Genomic DNA, 16,603 nt, shown 5'->3' with positions numbered 1-16,603 from the left:
TCAGGAATAATTTTGGACCTCAACAATCCTGAACAAGTCCTACTCAGTCATGAATGTTTGAAGATATGTTTCTTGCAACAGTCTATATCGGTCCGGAGGTTCCCTCAGGTGTTTACTGATTGATTGGGAAGACTCTAAAGATTTCATGTATAAAATTAATTTGAAGTCAGAAGTGAAGCCTGCAGCAAATAAGGTCAGAAGAGTTCCTTTAGCTGTGAGGACAGATCTCAGAAGGGAACCGGATAAATTATGTGCACAAGATGTGGTTCAACCCATTGAGGGATTGTACTAGTTCCCCAGTATTGAATCTTCTGTATTGTGATGGTAGGAGTCCCACAGTAATAGTAATTGAAAACCATAGAGACATCAAGTGACATTGACAACCAATTCACATTCTTTTTCTTAGAACCAAACTTCAACCAGTCAGCGTTTAGACCCTGAATCACTCATCCCCCTGCAGGGCCACCACACCTCAAATTTCTAACAGCATGTCGTGTGCGTCTGCTGAGTTACACTGCTTCAGTCAACCTCTGACCCTTTCCTTTTATCAGAAGTGAGGCATTTGACCCTACAAGCAACTTTGAGGTAAAATTGTCTTTTCACTAACATCACCATGTGAAAGGGATCTAAAAAAATAGGCTTTTCGGGCTTTGTAAGTCTTGTGGAAAGCCAAGCCTGTTCTCTGAGGATCCCCATAAGGAATGCATTTATTGCTTGCATCCTCATCATAAACCTAAGGATTGTAAGAATTGCAAAACCTTCCCTGCTTAGACTTTAAAAGATAGTGAGGCCAGGCTACACTTTCAGCTCCAGAAGGAGAAAACTCATTTTGATTCCAATTCTGAAGACGAGGGGCAGAGTCTTCCTTCAGCAGGTAGGAAATGTAAAAATGAGGGCTCAACGTCCTATGACAAGGATCCTAAAAAGTCAGAATCTCACAGCAAGGACTCTAGCTCAGTAAAGAGGACTCTATTCTATCTTCTGCTCACAGAAAATCTGCCCGTGACTCCTTTTAAGGAGCCCTCATTGACAAAATCCTCTTGTCGACGGATCCATCGCCGTCAGGCATTTTGTCAGCGGCTGCAGTGTCAATAGGAAAATCGACAACTGCAAAGTCACCCACCTTCGCACTAACTATGGCCTTGGTAACCCCGAAGATGACATCTTCTTTGTCAATGAAGAAACTGACAATAACCACTTTGTTGACGGCGATCCTTTTGACTGGAATTTTTCATTCTCCAGCAACTAGACCAACATCACTCCCCTAAGTGGTTTGTAAGAAACTGACCCTTTTTTCGTTGTTGGCAACGAGCTCGTTGACAGCTCAAAATTAATCACTATTTACATTAGAGGAAGGGGTTCCAGCGACCTTGCGCGCAAATGAAAAATCATCCAATAAAGCATCTCCTCTACTTCTGTACATCTCCTTGAGATGGAAGAGTCTGGTGATGAGGGATCCTTTGGACCAGCTTACAGTCCCACACAACTTGATGTAAAATGTCAAGACACTGAAGAAGATGACCCCAGAAAAGACTTTTCCACATATTTGGGAGGAGATTTCTCTTTTCACGATAGTAAGCAGTGCAACGCTACAACTCATTTTAGAAAGACTACCCACGCAATGAGCTGTATGAGGAGCACCATGGCTCTCGTGAAAACACAATTTCTGTACTTCTTTCCTTGGTAAGACGTACGCCATATGCAAAATGACTATTACAAGAGGTTTCTCGAAGCAAATGCTCTAGTGCCATGTACTCCGGGGCGTTCTGATACACCCAGTGTGACTCCTGTTCCTGGAAACCCTTCAGGCTTTCAGTCACAAAAAGAAATAAATATTTTACCACCAATTTCTATCAGAGATGACTATATTGAGAGTTTTGTGGAGGAACAACTGGAGGAAAGGGAAGTTCTTCTGGATCCAGTAAGTTCTAGTCAGGATTGGGATGACTATATCTCTCCTTTGTCAGCTTCGCCAACACCATCACCGACTAACACTCCTCCAGACGACATAGGAGGATTTCATAAACTCTTACGGCGGGCTTCTGAGTGTTTGAATTACCATTGCCAGAAAAGCAAATAGAATGTTTCCTTTAAGATTTCAGGAAATCAATTTGATCCATTGCCATTGTGGATAATATTTGGGAGGAAGGTTTAAAGCTCATGGAAACTCCAGCTTCAATTACAGCAGTCATTACTCAACTAGATAAAAAGAATAAGATGACTGAAAATTCGCTTACATGTCTGATAGGCCATCCTTGTCCTGATTCTGGGGTCATCCAGGCAGCCCAAAGACAATTGAGGAGTCCTTCCGCCCCATGATCAACACTAGTGTACAAAGCATGAAGATGGCTGCATAATATTGGCAAACGTTTTTCAGCTATGACAGCGACAGCTATTAGAGGTTCTAATGCACTAGCTATTTTATGATGATATGACAGGCAGATGTGGTTGGATATATCAGCTTGTATAAAGTTTTTACAGGATTATAAGATTAAGGAAGATAACAAAATATTTAAAACATATGGTAGTTCCCCTCAGCCAAAGCCCCTGCTCAGAGTGAATCCCCACTGTTCATTAACAGCACACTTATGTGGAGGTGCAAACCAAGCAGCAAGATAGGACATTGTCAGGCTAGAGAGAAAAAGATGCAAGAAATATAACCATAAGATAGGTCCACCTACACATCCACAAGCTGGAACAATATCCTTATTAAAATCAAAACTACGCCAATACACCTGCAGTTCAGGAAGCAACTGAAAGTACATCTCTTCAAGGAGCACTACCTGCCATGGCCCAAAAATATTTTTTGCTTTCCTCTTGCAAGAGAATTGTAACTTTCACTGGCTGTTGCCCCTATTTAGAGGGCCTGTCTCTTCCATCTCTTTTGGCTTTTCACCTCCATGGCAGGCGCTTCTGCATCACAGCCAATTCACTGATGCCCAAGGACGTTTGCTCCTCTTCCCTGTTTGACAACTGAATTAGGCTAACTGCACTTTTATTCTGGCTAACATCCCCTCCTACAGCCAGTCAAAGTCCAGATGTCCCCAGCTTAGCTTAGGGGAATGAGGGCCTTCTTTGTAGGACTCGTCAAGGCTGATTTTGTCATTGACCATGTTTTTTGTTTCAGTCTGTTTAACTTAGCACATCTTCACCCTTCTCGGTCTCCGGTTTCAGAGCGCTGTTCTGAGCAGCATGTTTTCTGCTCATCTCCTACAAACATGAGTAGGGGAAAAGTGCTTCAAGGTTTGGACTTTGACTGGTTGAAGTTTGGTTCCAATAAAACAATGTGAATTGGTTGTCAATGTAACTTGACTTCTCTATAGCTTTCAATGCTTCTTAGGTCAGTGTCAACCCAAACCTCTGTACATGCCAAAATTTGTCTTCTAGGATAAATGTAGTGGACCTAAGTGTTTGTATCTCACAAAGTGTGAAACCTTATGATCCCATAATTTGCCCACTAATTTATTACTTTTTCCTGGGAAACTGGGGCTGTTATTGGCTAAATGGCATTGTTCTTTGTGGGTTACCTGTTGTATTGAAAGGCCATCAAAACTATTACTCTCAATTGAATACTCAGTTTAGATACTTGTTGTTCTTAAGGTAGAGAAGGTGGGGCAGGATACAATGGGGAAATTTAATACCATCAACATCAAGCCAATCCAATGGCCTGCAAGAGGTATAAGAGTTTTCATTACAGGTAGGGCATTTGAGAAGTTATTAAAATTAAAAAGAAACACAAAACAGTGAAACAACCTAAAACATATTTATTGCTCCTTTTAGCTAGGTGCTGGATTTTTGTAAGATTGGCAATTTAGCCATTCTTATCCTGTTGAGAAGTGCCTGGGTTGGCAGATACTCTCAAGACTTGTATGTTGGTTACTTTGAAGGTTTACTGGGTTGTTTGATGCTCTAGATATGGGAAGTAATGCCAGGCCGTTTTATGATAAGCCTGCCTTTATTTCTGTGGCAGTGATCCTGGGTGCAAGTATTGATATCTGTGGGTCTAAGTTGCTACGTTTGTAGCACAACAGTGGTGGAGTTCCTGAACCTGCTCAAAACATCCAAATTAAAAGGGAAGCCACCAAGTGAAGTCACTGATACAGTTTGGGGTTCTCTCACAGCCTCGAATTCCCAAGACAGTGTTTTCTTGACCAGCAGTTTCTGAGCATGACAAAGTCTACTGTTTCAAATGCCAGTTAAGGGCAAACTACTTTTAAGTCTTGAAGGGGTGGTGGGAAGACCGGGGTACAGGTTAGATAGTGGATCACCACCAACAATAAAGTCCCTGGAATACCTATCTTTAGGAAACTGAATCACAGAATGTACACATTCTGGTTAAACCTTTGCAGTGGCATGGCACGGCACCCATAAGCGCTGGCATGGCGCCCATAAGTGCTAACATACCCACTGGACTCCAAGGCTTCATCATTTCATTTGGAAATTGGATGTTAAGGGTAGGGTCCAAATATGATTCAACAGTTATGGATTCAAGACAACCTTTCCAGCCAACAGAATGCGAGGGAAGACTTTCTCTTTGGCCCACTGTGAACTGGAGAGGGGTGATATGGTTTATGATAGTCAGAAATACTGCAAAGTTAGCCGTTCGATGTTGCAGAGTCCTTTCTGGAGCTTCACAGCCAAGACAATGTTGGTCTTTGTTTTGTGTTGTAGTAAGATAGACTGCAGAAACTTTGTAGCTCCTGGATGATCTTAGGTTAGTGGAGCATTCTCCATGCTGTTTCTTTAGCTCTTAAGCAGTTGATTGAGGGAACCTTGGTTATATTTGTCACAATAACTTTAACAGTATTTTTTTTTTTTAGCTTTTGGATTGTAATTCTTACTTTCCTTAACCGAGATTATTTTCCAATGTAAGTACTATAGTTTTAATAATACTGTACTTAACTCATTTTGATGCTTAACAACAACGTTCTTCGAGTGGGCTTTTTTCTATGATGTGCTTGTACAAGTGAATGCCAGTCCCATGTAACCCTGCCCTCTCTGCTAACTGGCCGCAAGTGTGGCATCTAGCCACACATTCCACAGCTGTGCTCAGTGGACTCTAGGCACATACCTTGACTATTGCCATGCATTAGGCCCAATTTGCCCGGTTTGTGGGTCTCAGTGGGCACAGCACTTGCCTGTGCCAAACGTGTTCTTGGTGTCTCTAATCTCTCTGCTCCCAAGGCCTTCTGGGCATGGCATTTGACTGTACCCAATGACATCTGGGCATAGAGTGTAGTCTTTTAGGCCATGCCCTAGAACCAGGTCCCATTGTGCTGGAGCCTGGATGGCATGGCCTTTAGCTGTGCCTTGTTTCCCTATATCTTGTGTCCTGTGGGCTTGAGCCGTAGCTTTTGATGAGTCTTGTAGTCATCCTCCTTGCTCCCACTGCATTTTAAGCACTGTTTTAGTCATGCTTGTGGACTAAAAGGCACCTCCTTCTGCCACTCCTTTCATCCAGTTCTCATGCTTCCATAGTCCACTTGGTATCGTTTGCAGCCATACCAAGCAGGGTCTGAATTCTGGGCATGGTCTTCATATTTAGACCATTCTGTTTGAGACCCCAATCAATCAGCCATGGCCTTCAGCTATGCACAATGTGCTCTGGGTGCAGGGTATTGCCTTTTGTCATGCCCTTTAACGAGTGTCTCCAGACACACTCAACATTGTTACATTCCTATGATCAATTCAATTTGGATTGCAACCATAACTTCTATTTAGCTGGGCATTTTTACCAACCATAGTGCTGAACTATGTCATCTGATAGAGACTTCTAGTCTTAGATTCCATACCTTTAGAATATTATCCTTGTGTCAGACTGGATCTGGAAACTTTTGAGCAATGCCCTTGCATGCCATAAGGTGGCGGTGTGTGGCTATGCATGGCATCTTCTGTGCCAGAAGTGACATGTGGGGTGCTTATATAGAGGCCGCCCAAGCGTGCTAACTTCAGTTTCTTCTTTGTCCGTGCCATCAGAGCAGATCCAGACATGCTCCCCTCAGTCATTTTGTGGCTGACTTTTTCTCAACCGTTTTGTCGAATTCGAACCAGTGCACCTTTTTTCTAATACATTTTAAAGTATGTCTCTGAGGAAACCTACTGGTTTCAAACCTTGTGGTGCCTGTCACAGGCAAATGTCAGTGACAGACTGCCACTATATCAAAGATATATTTGTGCTGTTATTCAGATGTTTCAGTCTCTATCCTAGTGTGTCTGTGGTGCATGGACCGAGACCATGACACCATAACCTGCATAGATTGCAGGACCGTGAGTCCAAAGACCAATCTGGAGTGGGCCATGAAGTTTCTGGCCGTTTGCCACGTGATCCCATTCACGAGGACCGCTTTGAGTCGCTTACTCCAGTCAGCTCACAGTCTCGGACTTCTTCAGGTACGTTTCACAAGAAGTCGAAGTGCTCTTTGACTTCTCTGCATAGGTCCCATCAGTCGGACGATGTGCAGGAATGGCACCACAAGCCAAGGCCACGCTCCTGGAGTCTGTGCCTCCTGCTGGGTCTACTCTGCATTTTCCTGGGTTCTCCTGAGCCGAGGTGACTTCTCGCCCAGTGGGTTAGGGGGAGTCTCCAATAGGTGCTCCGCAGGCGATTTCACCCTAGTCTCTCCTGATCTCCGAATATGCTAGTGGATAAGGATTGACCCTGGCCACGAATTAACTTCCTCTAGGGACCTTTCCAGTGGTGCTGTTCCCAGTGCCGCAGATGCCCATTAGTGACACCTAATACCTTGTGATTCCTGAGTTTGATACTGTGCCAGAAAAGCGATACCTGATGTTGGTTCCGATGCTGACCAGGCCCGCACAGCCTCCATTGGAGATGGAGACCTCTTTCACAAAAGGGCAAGTTGAGGAGGATAAATGATGGCTTCTGACCCCTCAGCAGAATCCATGGCAGACAACACCTGGTATGAGGACCTGGCTGATGCCAGTGGTCTGTACACCTCACCAGACACTGGCCTTCTTGCTCCTCCCACAGTGGTTCTAGAAGAGGGGGCTTTCTTTGAGATGGTGGACCGGAGTGTGGCTGAAGTCCTGGACCTTCACCTGCCCACGGTTGAAGTCAGGCCAGTGTCCTTGATAGAGGTGATCAAGCCTGGTGTATCCCCTTCAGAACCCAAAACTCACCTTTACTGAAACCCTAACTGATGTTCAGCTTTGGGCCAGGGCCAAGCCCTGCACAGGCACTCCTGTGCCCAAAATTATTTCCCTCTGGTTTCACCCAGCGCCAAGGAACCCAGCCCTCCTTTCCAGACATCCTGCCCCTGATAGCCTAGTGGTCCAGGCCATAACCTCCAAGTAAATTCCATCATGCTCCCTACTACACCACCAAATAGGAAATTCAATAGGCTGGATACCAATGCGGGTAAAAACAGATTTTCTCTTCCATCGGCCTAGCACTGCGGTCAGAGAATGCTGCATGCCTATTGGGCCATTATTCCCATACAGTGTGGGACAAAGTTGCGAAAGTCCTGTGTATGGTCTCAGCGGCTCGAGCCATACTCTCCTATGCTGTTGGCTGGCTGAAGGGATGCAGCAAACCTAATCATCGGATGGACATTGGATACAGCTGACTCTCTGGGGGGAGCAAGTGCTCGAACAGTGGCGCTCCAGTGTCCTGCCTGGCTGAGGACAACTGGATTTTTGAGGGATGTCCATGCATCCCTTATAGACATGCCCTGTCATGGGGCTGCCCTTTTTGTTGACAGTTATTTGGCCCTAGACTGTTCAAAAGTGATCACAGCCACTGCTAGGGCACACCATGGCTCTGCAACAGCTGCAGTCTGCATTCCACGTCTTTTATGGGTATGGTGGCTGCTGTCATCTGTGTCCTTTTTCCTCCTAGCCACTACAGCCAGCAGGCCCCCATCCCACAAGCATCGTGAGAACCAGAGGCCGACCCAATCCATCCTCCCCTTAGCCTACCCTCTATCCCCCAGCAGCCACAATGTCAAATCTTCTTTCTTTCCTATCATGGGTTGGTAGGATTTGGCACTATCTGTTTACTTCGGACTAATCTGTGCTTCAGATTATCCAGAAGGGTTACCCCCTACCCTTCCAACAAGAAGCGCCACCTTTGCCACTACCCCACTGATTGGCTGAGGGCCACCGTGTGCCCTTGCAACAATACATTTAGGCTCTTTATGCCAGAAAAAACATCGAGAAGGGACCAACAGTAGTAGGTTGTGGTTGTTATTCCTGCTTCTTTCTGGTGCCAAAGAAGGTTGGAGGCCTCTGTCCTATCCTAGACCTTTGCCCTTTTAACTAGTTCCTGAAAAAGGAAAAATTCAAGATGCTCACTATGTCCCAGGTGTTGTCTGCTGTTGGTTCTGGAGACTTCATGGTAGTGTTGGACTTGCAGAATGCCTACTTCGATATCTCTGTCCTGCCTCCCACAGGCATTTCCTGCAGCTCACTGTACGCCAGGTGCATTATCGAGTTTACTGTGCTTCCTTTTGGCCTTACCAGCGCCCCCCAAGTGTTCCTCACGGTGATGACGGTGGTTGCAGCACATATGCAGACGTCAGGGGTCTCCGTCTTCCCTGACCTCGACGACTGGCTTTTGAAGACAGACTTGTCCCAATCATTCATCTCTCACTAGACTATGGTGAGCCTCCTACACTTGCTGGCGCCCACTGTCAATGTGCTGAAGTCACACCGTCTCCCTATCAGATGTTCTCTTTTATTGGAGTTGTTCTGGATACAGTGCAATTTCGGGCTTATTCTCCGAAGCAGCAGGTCAAAGAAATGTGTGCTGTTATTCAGATGTTTCAGTCTCTATCCTAGATTTCAATTAGACTGACTCTCAGGCTGCTGGGTCTCCTAGTTTTCTGCATCCTGATGCATGCCCATTGCCATATGTGGGCTCTGCTGTGGGATGTGAAGTCCCACTGGGTGCTGCATCATGGGAATGTCTCTGCTCTGGTTAAGATATCTGAACTGCAAAAGATTTGCAGTGGTGGTTGAGGGACTGCGATTGTCGCTGACTCAATTTCCCCCCCACCCCTCTTCCCTCCCTTCCCCCCCATTCCTTTGATCATACCCCAATGGTGTCTTAATTTAGTTCTTACCGTTCTAATGTGCTAACCATTTGAGCCTGTGCAGAGTTACCCTTTAATACTGCTGACCATCAAAGCAGCCTTCCTTGTGGCTTTAAAATCTGCCAGAAGGGTTAATGTGTTACAGGTGCTTTTGGTTAATCCTCCATGCAACTCCTTTTTCCTGGATAAGTTGGTCCTTTGGACCCATACCTCCTTCCTATCAAAGGTGATCACACCTTTTCACACCAGGTAGAACATCACACTGCCTACTTTCTTCGTGCCCCCTAAACTCCCCTTCCCTCTCCTGGCATCCTACTGAGGAAGTGGATAGACGCCACCATCTAGACCCATTAGGAGCATAGTCATTTTACATTGATTGTGTCAAAGACTCTGGGTGGATGATCAACTCTGTTTTTTGCGGGTGCAAAGAAAGGCAATGCATTTCACAAGCAAGTCATCTCCAGATGGATTGTTCTCTATCAAAATCTGCTACGTAGTGGCTAAGAAGCAGAACGAAGGCTGTGACCACTGCATTAGATGAGTCCCTGTTCTAGACATCTGTCAGGCACCAGTTTGCTGAACTCTACCACCTAGACAGTCGGGCCTGGAGTAATTGGCATTTCATCTGTTCGGTCCCCTGGGACTTCCTATTATAATAGTTTGCAGACCCACCGCTGGGGGGAGATTGTTTTGGTATCTATTCTAAGGTAAGGCATATGCAGCTAGAAGTCTCTATTAGATAACACCTTATGTGGAAGAGACTCTAGCTAGCTGCAGGTTCCTTACCAACCATCCCCTCCTCCCTGTCCTGCAAGCTGTACGTCTCATATTAAAGAGATCCTTCGGGACCTCACCTTGGCACACTGGTGCCTCCACCTCAGTTTAGCTCTTTGGTTCTCATGTGGGAAAACAGTAAACGGAGGTGAGCACGCTGTATTGGCACCTATATAGCATGCATGTCACTTCTGGCGCATTCAGCGCCACCTCCCAGCACGCAAGGCGATTGCTCAGAAGCTTTCAGATTTAGTCTCACTCCTGGGAAATATTCTAAGGTAAGGATTCTGTGGCTAGGTGGCCTCTAACAGATAAAGCGTTACCCATGGTAAGTAACTTGTTCTTCTAAACCCTAGTATTTTCTTTCTTGGCAGTTAATTTTATGGGCAGTGGAGAAGGGGAACGGGTAAGGTTCTTGGACGGGTGTCTGAAATTTGTCTGATTCTTCCCATGTCTCCAGTGACCACCTAGCATAGCTTCCAGTAGTGCCCATCTAACTCTGTACACTAAGCGTGGTCAGTGACTATGCTCTTTGCCCAGTGCTTCTGGTCTTGGTGCACACAAAGCATAGTATTTATCGATGCCCATAAGACTCTGGGAGTCAGAGGTGGTCTTAAGCCATGCCATGTACCTAGTTCTTTTGCCCCTGAGCGGGATGGTGATAATATTGAGAAATACCCAGCAGGATATTGGTACATAATGTGGCCTTTGTTCATTGTTGGTGCCTAGCAGGCTTTGAGTGGACCGTTTTGCCATCCACTGCCCCACAGCCTAACCGGCATATCCAATGGCTAGCATCTGCACGCAGCCCCCTGTTACAGGCTTGTTTGACAGGGAAAGAAATCGGTTGTATGATGGTGCCACGCATGCCGGAACAACGCATGCGTTAATGCAGTCGGAACCACGACCACGTCGTTTTCACGCATGCCTTTACCACACATGCCTTTACAACAAATTTCATTGTAAAAGCATGCCTAGTAAATGCTTGTGTGGAAATGGCATGCATGGTTCCGTCATGCAACCCCCCACCCTCTGTGAGGCCCAAAGCTAGCCTCAACCCACCCACCGCACCCATTCTCCGCCAGCATTTTCATGGCGGTGGTATCTCCATGAAACCGCTGGTGGAGAAGTGGGGGTCATAATCCCCAGGGCAGCGCCACCTCCAGACTGCAAGGATCTCCGATCCTGGCGGAGCTGGTGGTTTCCTGGCAGCCTGACCACCAGGGTAGTAATGAGGCACACGGACTGACTCCCCGCTCCCCTCCACCTCCCCCCCCCCCCCCCCACCCCCACAAGTCCGCCAGACTCGTAATGAGGCCCAAAGTCTGAGTACAGTAAATGTATGTCTGAAATAATGCTAGTACAGTATAACTTCAATATTTAAATGAATGTAGGGTCTGGGATTCCAACTCTTCATGTTATCAATTGGCAATATGCTTAATGTGGGTAACCAACGTGAGGAAAATGATACCACATCATAAAGAAGAAAGTAGTTTGATTATTAACAATGTGTAAGAAATGTCTTTCATACAAGGTTTTTCATGATGTAACACGGAATTCTGTATTTAGTCAGATCCTGTAGAAACGTATTAGTCACAGCTGTCTGTTAGTAAAAGCATAGGTATATGGTGCATTGCTTGATACCAGTGCTGCATGTTGGCAAATATACAGGTAGCTGCTGTATTGCTTGCTTAATAGTAAACGTTTGTTAATATGCGCAAATCTGACAATGGCTGTCAAACAATTTTTTTAAGCTGTAGATGTTTCATTAAATCTGCATTTGATACACAACTGCCTATGCACTAACCTTTCACTGCACAGTTTCCTGATTTTCGCAGATAAATTAATTATTTTCAGTATATTGAGCACCATTTGGCTTTCCATTGCTCCAGGTTGTACAATATATTATTTGTGATTTTGTTGTACTGTTAACTGCAATAAAGCTGTGCTTTGTTTTTCTCAACAGAACAGACAATACTGTGGCACCCCAAGATGTCTGATCCTATAACATTGAATGTGGGAGGGAAAATTTACACCACATCTTTGTCTACTCTAACAAGTTATCCAGATTCCATGCTTGGTGCTATGTTTAGTGGAAAAATGCCAACCAAGAAGGACAGCCAAGGTAACTGTTTTATAGACCGGGATGGTAAAGTATTTCGATACATCCTGAATTTCTTAAGAACTTCTCATTTGGATCTCCCTGAGGATTTTCAAGAAATGGGATTGCTTAAAAGAGAAGCAGATTTTTATCAGGTTCAACCACTGATGGAAGCCCTGCTGGAAAAAGAGGTAGAGCTTTCAAAGGCAGAGAAGAATGCTATGTTAAACATAAGTCTAGAGCAGAAGAAACAGACCGTGCATTTCACTGTCCGGGAAGCACCTCAGATTTACAGCTTATCTTCATCAAACATGGAAGTATTCAGTGCTAACATTTTCAGCACATCTTGCTTATTTCTGAAGCTTCTGGGATCCAAACTGTATTACTACTTCAACGGCAATCTTTCATCTGTTACAAGTTACCTAGATGACCCTAACCACTTGACTTTGGGTTGGGTTGCAAATGTGGATGGTCTGCCTGAAGAGGAGTATACACGGCAAGACTTGAAGAGACTCTGGGTCATTCCAACTGGCAAGCAAATTAATAGCTTCCAGGTATTTGTGGAAGAGGTGCTAAAAATAGCCATGAGCGATGGCTTTTGTGTTGATTCCTCCCATCCACATTCTTCTGATTTTATGAATAACAAAATAATTCGACTACTCCGTTACAGGTAAAACAAACATAACTCCTTCACCTTCTGGAACTTCTTTATTTTATATCGGGTCATGTGCAGCTCCCACATACTCTTTAAGCAGCATCAACAACTTACAGAAATGTTAAGTTACATAACGGATCATCATTTGAGCTGTTTCTCCCAATTCCTTCTACTTAATGGGCTGAATTTCATTCTACCTTTTGCCAGAAGTGGCACAAGCGTACTCTTACAAACAATTCACTCATGATATTTTTAATTTTATGGAAGTGTTTCAAGCTGAAATCAAAAGCAGACACTCACAAGTCACTATAAAGAAGACCGTGCTGATACAAAATGGTCGCCTCTTCTGTATATGTTCAGACTCTTCAATTTATCCTTCTTAGATAAATGATACGGGTACCTGTTCCAATTAAGTGTTTTTTTTTGTTTTTTGTTGTATGTGAATTTTACAATAATGTGTTGACACAGCAGAATCTTGAAACAAATGGTAATTATGTGTGTGTTGCCTATTTATGCTACTTCAAAGACTCATTTGAGGAACTTGCACCTTACGCACTTCTCACCTTCAACCTTATATGATAATCAGTTGATGGTGGATATTTATGGGATGATTGCCGTTCCAAAAGAAGGAAAACAAGCTGTTTGGTGTCTACCCGCAAACACTGCCTCACATCTTGAACATTAATTCAAGAGTTTACAGGTTGGAGAACATTGCTGGTGCAGCAAATTACAAACGTGTCCCCTATAATGTAAATAATTCTGACAATGTTTTAAAGTAACGTCTGTAATAAAGTATGTGTTGTTTTGCAAAAAAAAGGGTAAAGCGTAATCTCTTGTGTGCTTACTGTGCATCTCCTCAGTAAACACATTGTTAACTGAAAACAAAATGTGGATATCAATATTGAGCTGTTATTCCAATGTTTCTCTCTGGGGAAACTAAAAATTGTTTTGTGTTCTGAGTTGAGCTTGTTTCAACCTGTCAAACATTTGTCTTGTATCATACTTGTCAGATTTTAGGATATCGTATACATGTTGACACCCTTTGACTCAGTCAGATTACAGTTGTCAGGGTCATAACTTCTCCTGTTGCAGCAGGTGCAGTGGCACCGAGTCCAGTATGTCTGAGGGGCACACTGAACCTAATTATTGCTGTACTTTACAATTCAAACAGCGGCCAGGGGCCCATTTCCTTCCTTGCACTGAGGCCCATGACACACTGGCTACGCCACTATTTGTAGTCTTGGGAAAACAGGTTCTGTTTTGCAACCAAGAGCCTCTGACCATCTCAGTTTTTCGGACCATCCAATACATTATTCCTTCTTGTCATATCAGAGTATTAGGTCTCTTTAACGATCAAGATGGCTACATTGTGTGTAAAAAAAAGATTGAACGAAATGTATCTCCAAAAGCCAGTGCCTAGCTAATGTTTTATGCAGAAACTACTGATTTTGTCCTTTGTTCCTGACCTGTAGATATCTTTTTGATTTGATTTTTTTATAATTATAATTAGCTGTGGTCTGTTGAATTTTGTTGATGGGTACAGTACATATTTACCAACTATGCCTGAATGAACTAGAAAGCAAACAGTCTGTGGAAGTGTGCCGGCAGCAAGTTTATTCACTTGAAGATAATAATTAAATGTGTTTTCAGCATGCCATTTCCTGCTTTCCGTTTTTTGAGAATGTTTTTAACTTCAGTTCTACCTTTTTATCATTTTAAGACCTGTGTTTATGTTGTTCTTTCATGAATGTGGACAATTGTAGGCTAGAATACCGGATTCCATCTTTGTAAAGAGGAATAAACGTTTTTGTACCCTGCATCAATAGCCAGTCATTCACCCAACTGAGCTTTTTTTTGGACAAAGAACCAAAAAATTAAATATTTGAATGTTGCAGAAACTGTTTTTTTTTTGTTTTTTTGCATAATGGTTTAATCCCTTCGCTGCCAGGCCTTTTCCTCCTCCTGTGCCAGGCCTTTTTTTGCCTATTTGGGGCAGTTCGCGCTTAGGCCCTCATATCTTTTTGTCCACATAAGCTAACCAAGCCAAATTTGCGTCCTTTTTTTCCAACACCCTAGGGATTCTAGAGGTACCCAGACTTTGTGGGTTCCCCTGAAGGAGGCCAAGAAATTAGCCAAAATACAGTGAACATTTTGTTTAAAAAAAAAAAAAAAAAATTGAAAAAGTGGCTGCAGAAGAAGGCTTGTGGTTTTTCCCCTGAAAATGGCATCAACAAAGGGTTTGTGGTGCTAAACTCAGCAGCTTCCCATCTTTCAGGAACAGGTAAACTTGAATCAGAAAACCCAAGTTTTCAACACAATTTTGGCATTTTACTGGGACATACCCCATTTTTGCAATTTTTTGTGCTTTCAGCCTCCTTCCAGTCAGTGACAGAAATGGGCATGAAACCTATGCTGGATCCCAGAAACCTAAACATTTCTGAAAAGTAGACAAAATTCTGAATTCAGCAAGGGGTCATTTGTGTAGATCCTACAAGGGTTTCCTACAGAAAATAACAACTGAAAAAGAAAAATATTGAAATTGAGGTGAAAAAAACATAAATGTTTCTTTACGTTTTACTCTAACTTTTCCCTGCAATGTCAGATTATCGAAAGCAATATACCGTTACGTCTGCTGGACTCCTCTGGTTGCGGGGATATATAGGGCTTGTAGGTTCATCAAGAACCCGAGGAACCCAGAGCCAATAAATGAGCTGCACCCTGCAGTGCGTTTTCATTCTATACCGGGTATACAGCAATTCATTTGCTGAAATATAAAGAGTAAAAAATTGCTACCAAGAAAACCTTTGTATTTCCAAAAAGGGCAGAAGATAAGGTGTTGAGGAGCAGTGGTTATTTGCACATCTCTGAATTCCGGGGTGACCATACTAGCATGTGAATTACAGGGCATTTCTCAAATAGATGTCTTTTTTACACACTCTCCTATATTTGGAAGGAAAAAATATAGAGAAAGACAAGGGGCAATAACACTTGTTTTGCTAATCTATGTTCCCCCAAGTCTCCCGATAAAAATGATACCTCACTTGTGTGGGTAGGCCTAGCGCCCGCGACAGGAAACGCCCCAAAGCGCAACGTGGACACATCCAAATTTTTGAAAGAAAACAGAGGTGTTTTTTGCGAAGTGCCTACCTGTAGATTTTGGCCTCTAGCTCAGCCTGCACCTAGGAAAACCTACCAAACCTGTGCATTTCTGAAAACTAGAGACCTAAGGGAATCCATGATGGGGTGACTTGTGGGGCTCGGACCAGGTTCTGTTACCCAGAATCCTTTGCAAACCTCAAACTTTGGCTAAAAAAACACATGTTCCTCACATTTCTGTGGCAGAAAGTTCTGGAATCTGAGAGGAGCCACAAATTTCCTTCCACCCAGCGTTCCCCCAAGTCTCCCGATAAAAATGATACCTCACTTGTGTGGGTAGGCCTAGCGCCCGCGACAGGAAATGCGCCAAAGCGCAACGTGGACACATCCCATTTTTTGAAAGAAAACCGTGCCTACCTGTGAATTTTGGCCTGTAGCTCAGCCGGCACCTAGGGAAACCTACCAACCCTGTGCATTTCTGAAAACTAGAGACCTAGGGGAATCCAAGATGGGGTGACTTGTGGGGCTCGGACCAGGTTCTGTTACCCAGAATCCTTTGCAAACCTCAAAATTTGGCTAAAAAAACACCCTTTCCTCTCATTTCGGTGACAGAAAGTTCTGGAATCTGAGAGGAGCCACAAATTTCCTTCCACCCAGCGTTCCCCCAAGTCTCCCGATAAAAATGATACCTCACTTGTGTGGGTGGGCCAGGTGCCTGCAACAGAATAAGGCCCAAAACTTGAAGAGATAGAAGGGATAGCACAGCGAGTTTATAAGGGCATATTCTTTTATACATCTTTAGACGGACTCTGCTTTGGGGACCCACATAAGTGAGGTGTCATTTTACTTGGGAGACTGAGGGGAAACCTGGGAAGTAGGAATTTTGTGCTGGAGCGGTGATCCTACTAAGAAAAGTCAGGAAAA

General features: G+C 44.0%; 1 protein-coding gene across 3 annotated transcripts in view; it reads left to right on the top strand.

Moving 5' to 3' along the window:
• KCTD21 (potassium channel tetramerization domain containing 21) overlaps positions 1 to 14,235 on the top strand; it is a 60,139-nt gene extending 45,904 nt beyond the window's left edge. For all 3 annotated transcript variants that reach the window (XM_069235941.1, XM_069235942.1, XM_069235944.1), the window contains one exon: positions 11,794 to 14,235. In XM_069235941.1, the coding sequence (XP_069092042.1) occupies positions 11,820 to 12,602 (783 nt within the window). In that variant the 5' untranslated portion in view covers positions 11,794 to 11,819 and the 3' untranslated portion in view covers positions 12,603 to 14,235. The remainder of the gene's footprint in view (positions 1 to 11,793) is intronic.
• Positions 14,236 to 16,603: the final 2,368 nt, after the last annotated feature.

The sequence above is a fragment of the Pleurodeles waltl genome, chromosome 5, assembly GCF_031143425.1.
Source record: "Pleurodeles waltl isolate 20211129_DDA chromosome 5, aPleWal1.hap1.20221129, whole genome shotgun sequence".
NCBI lineage: Eukaryota > Metazoa > Chordata > Amphibia > Caudata > Salamandridae > Pleurodeles > Pleurodeles waltl.
This window is presented reverse-complemented; position numbering and strand designations above follow the sequence as displayed.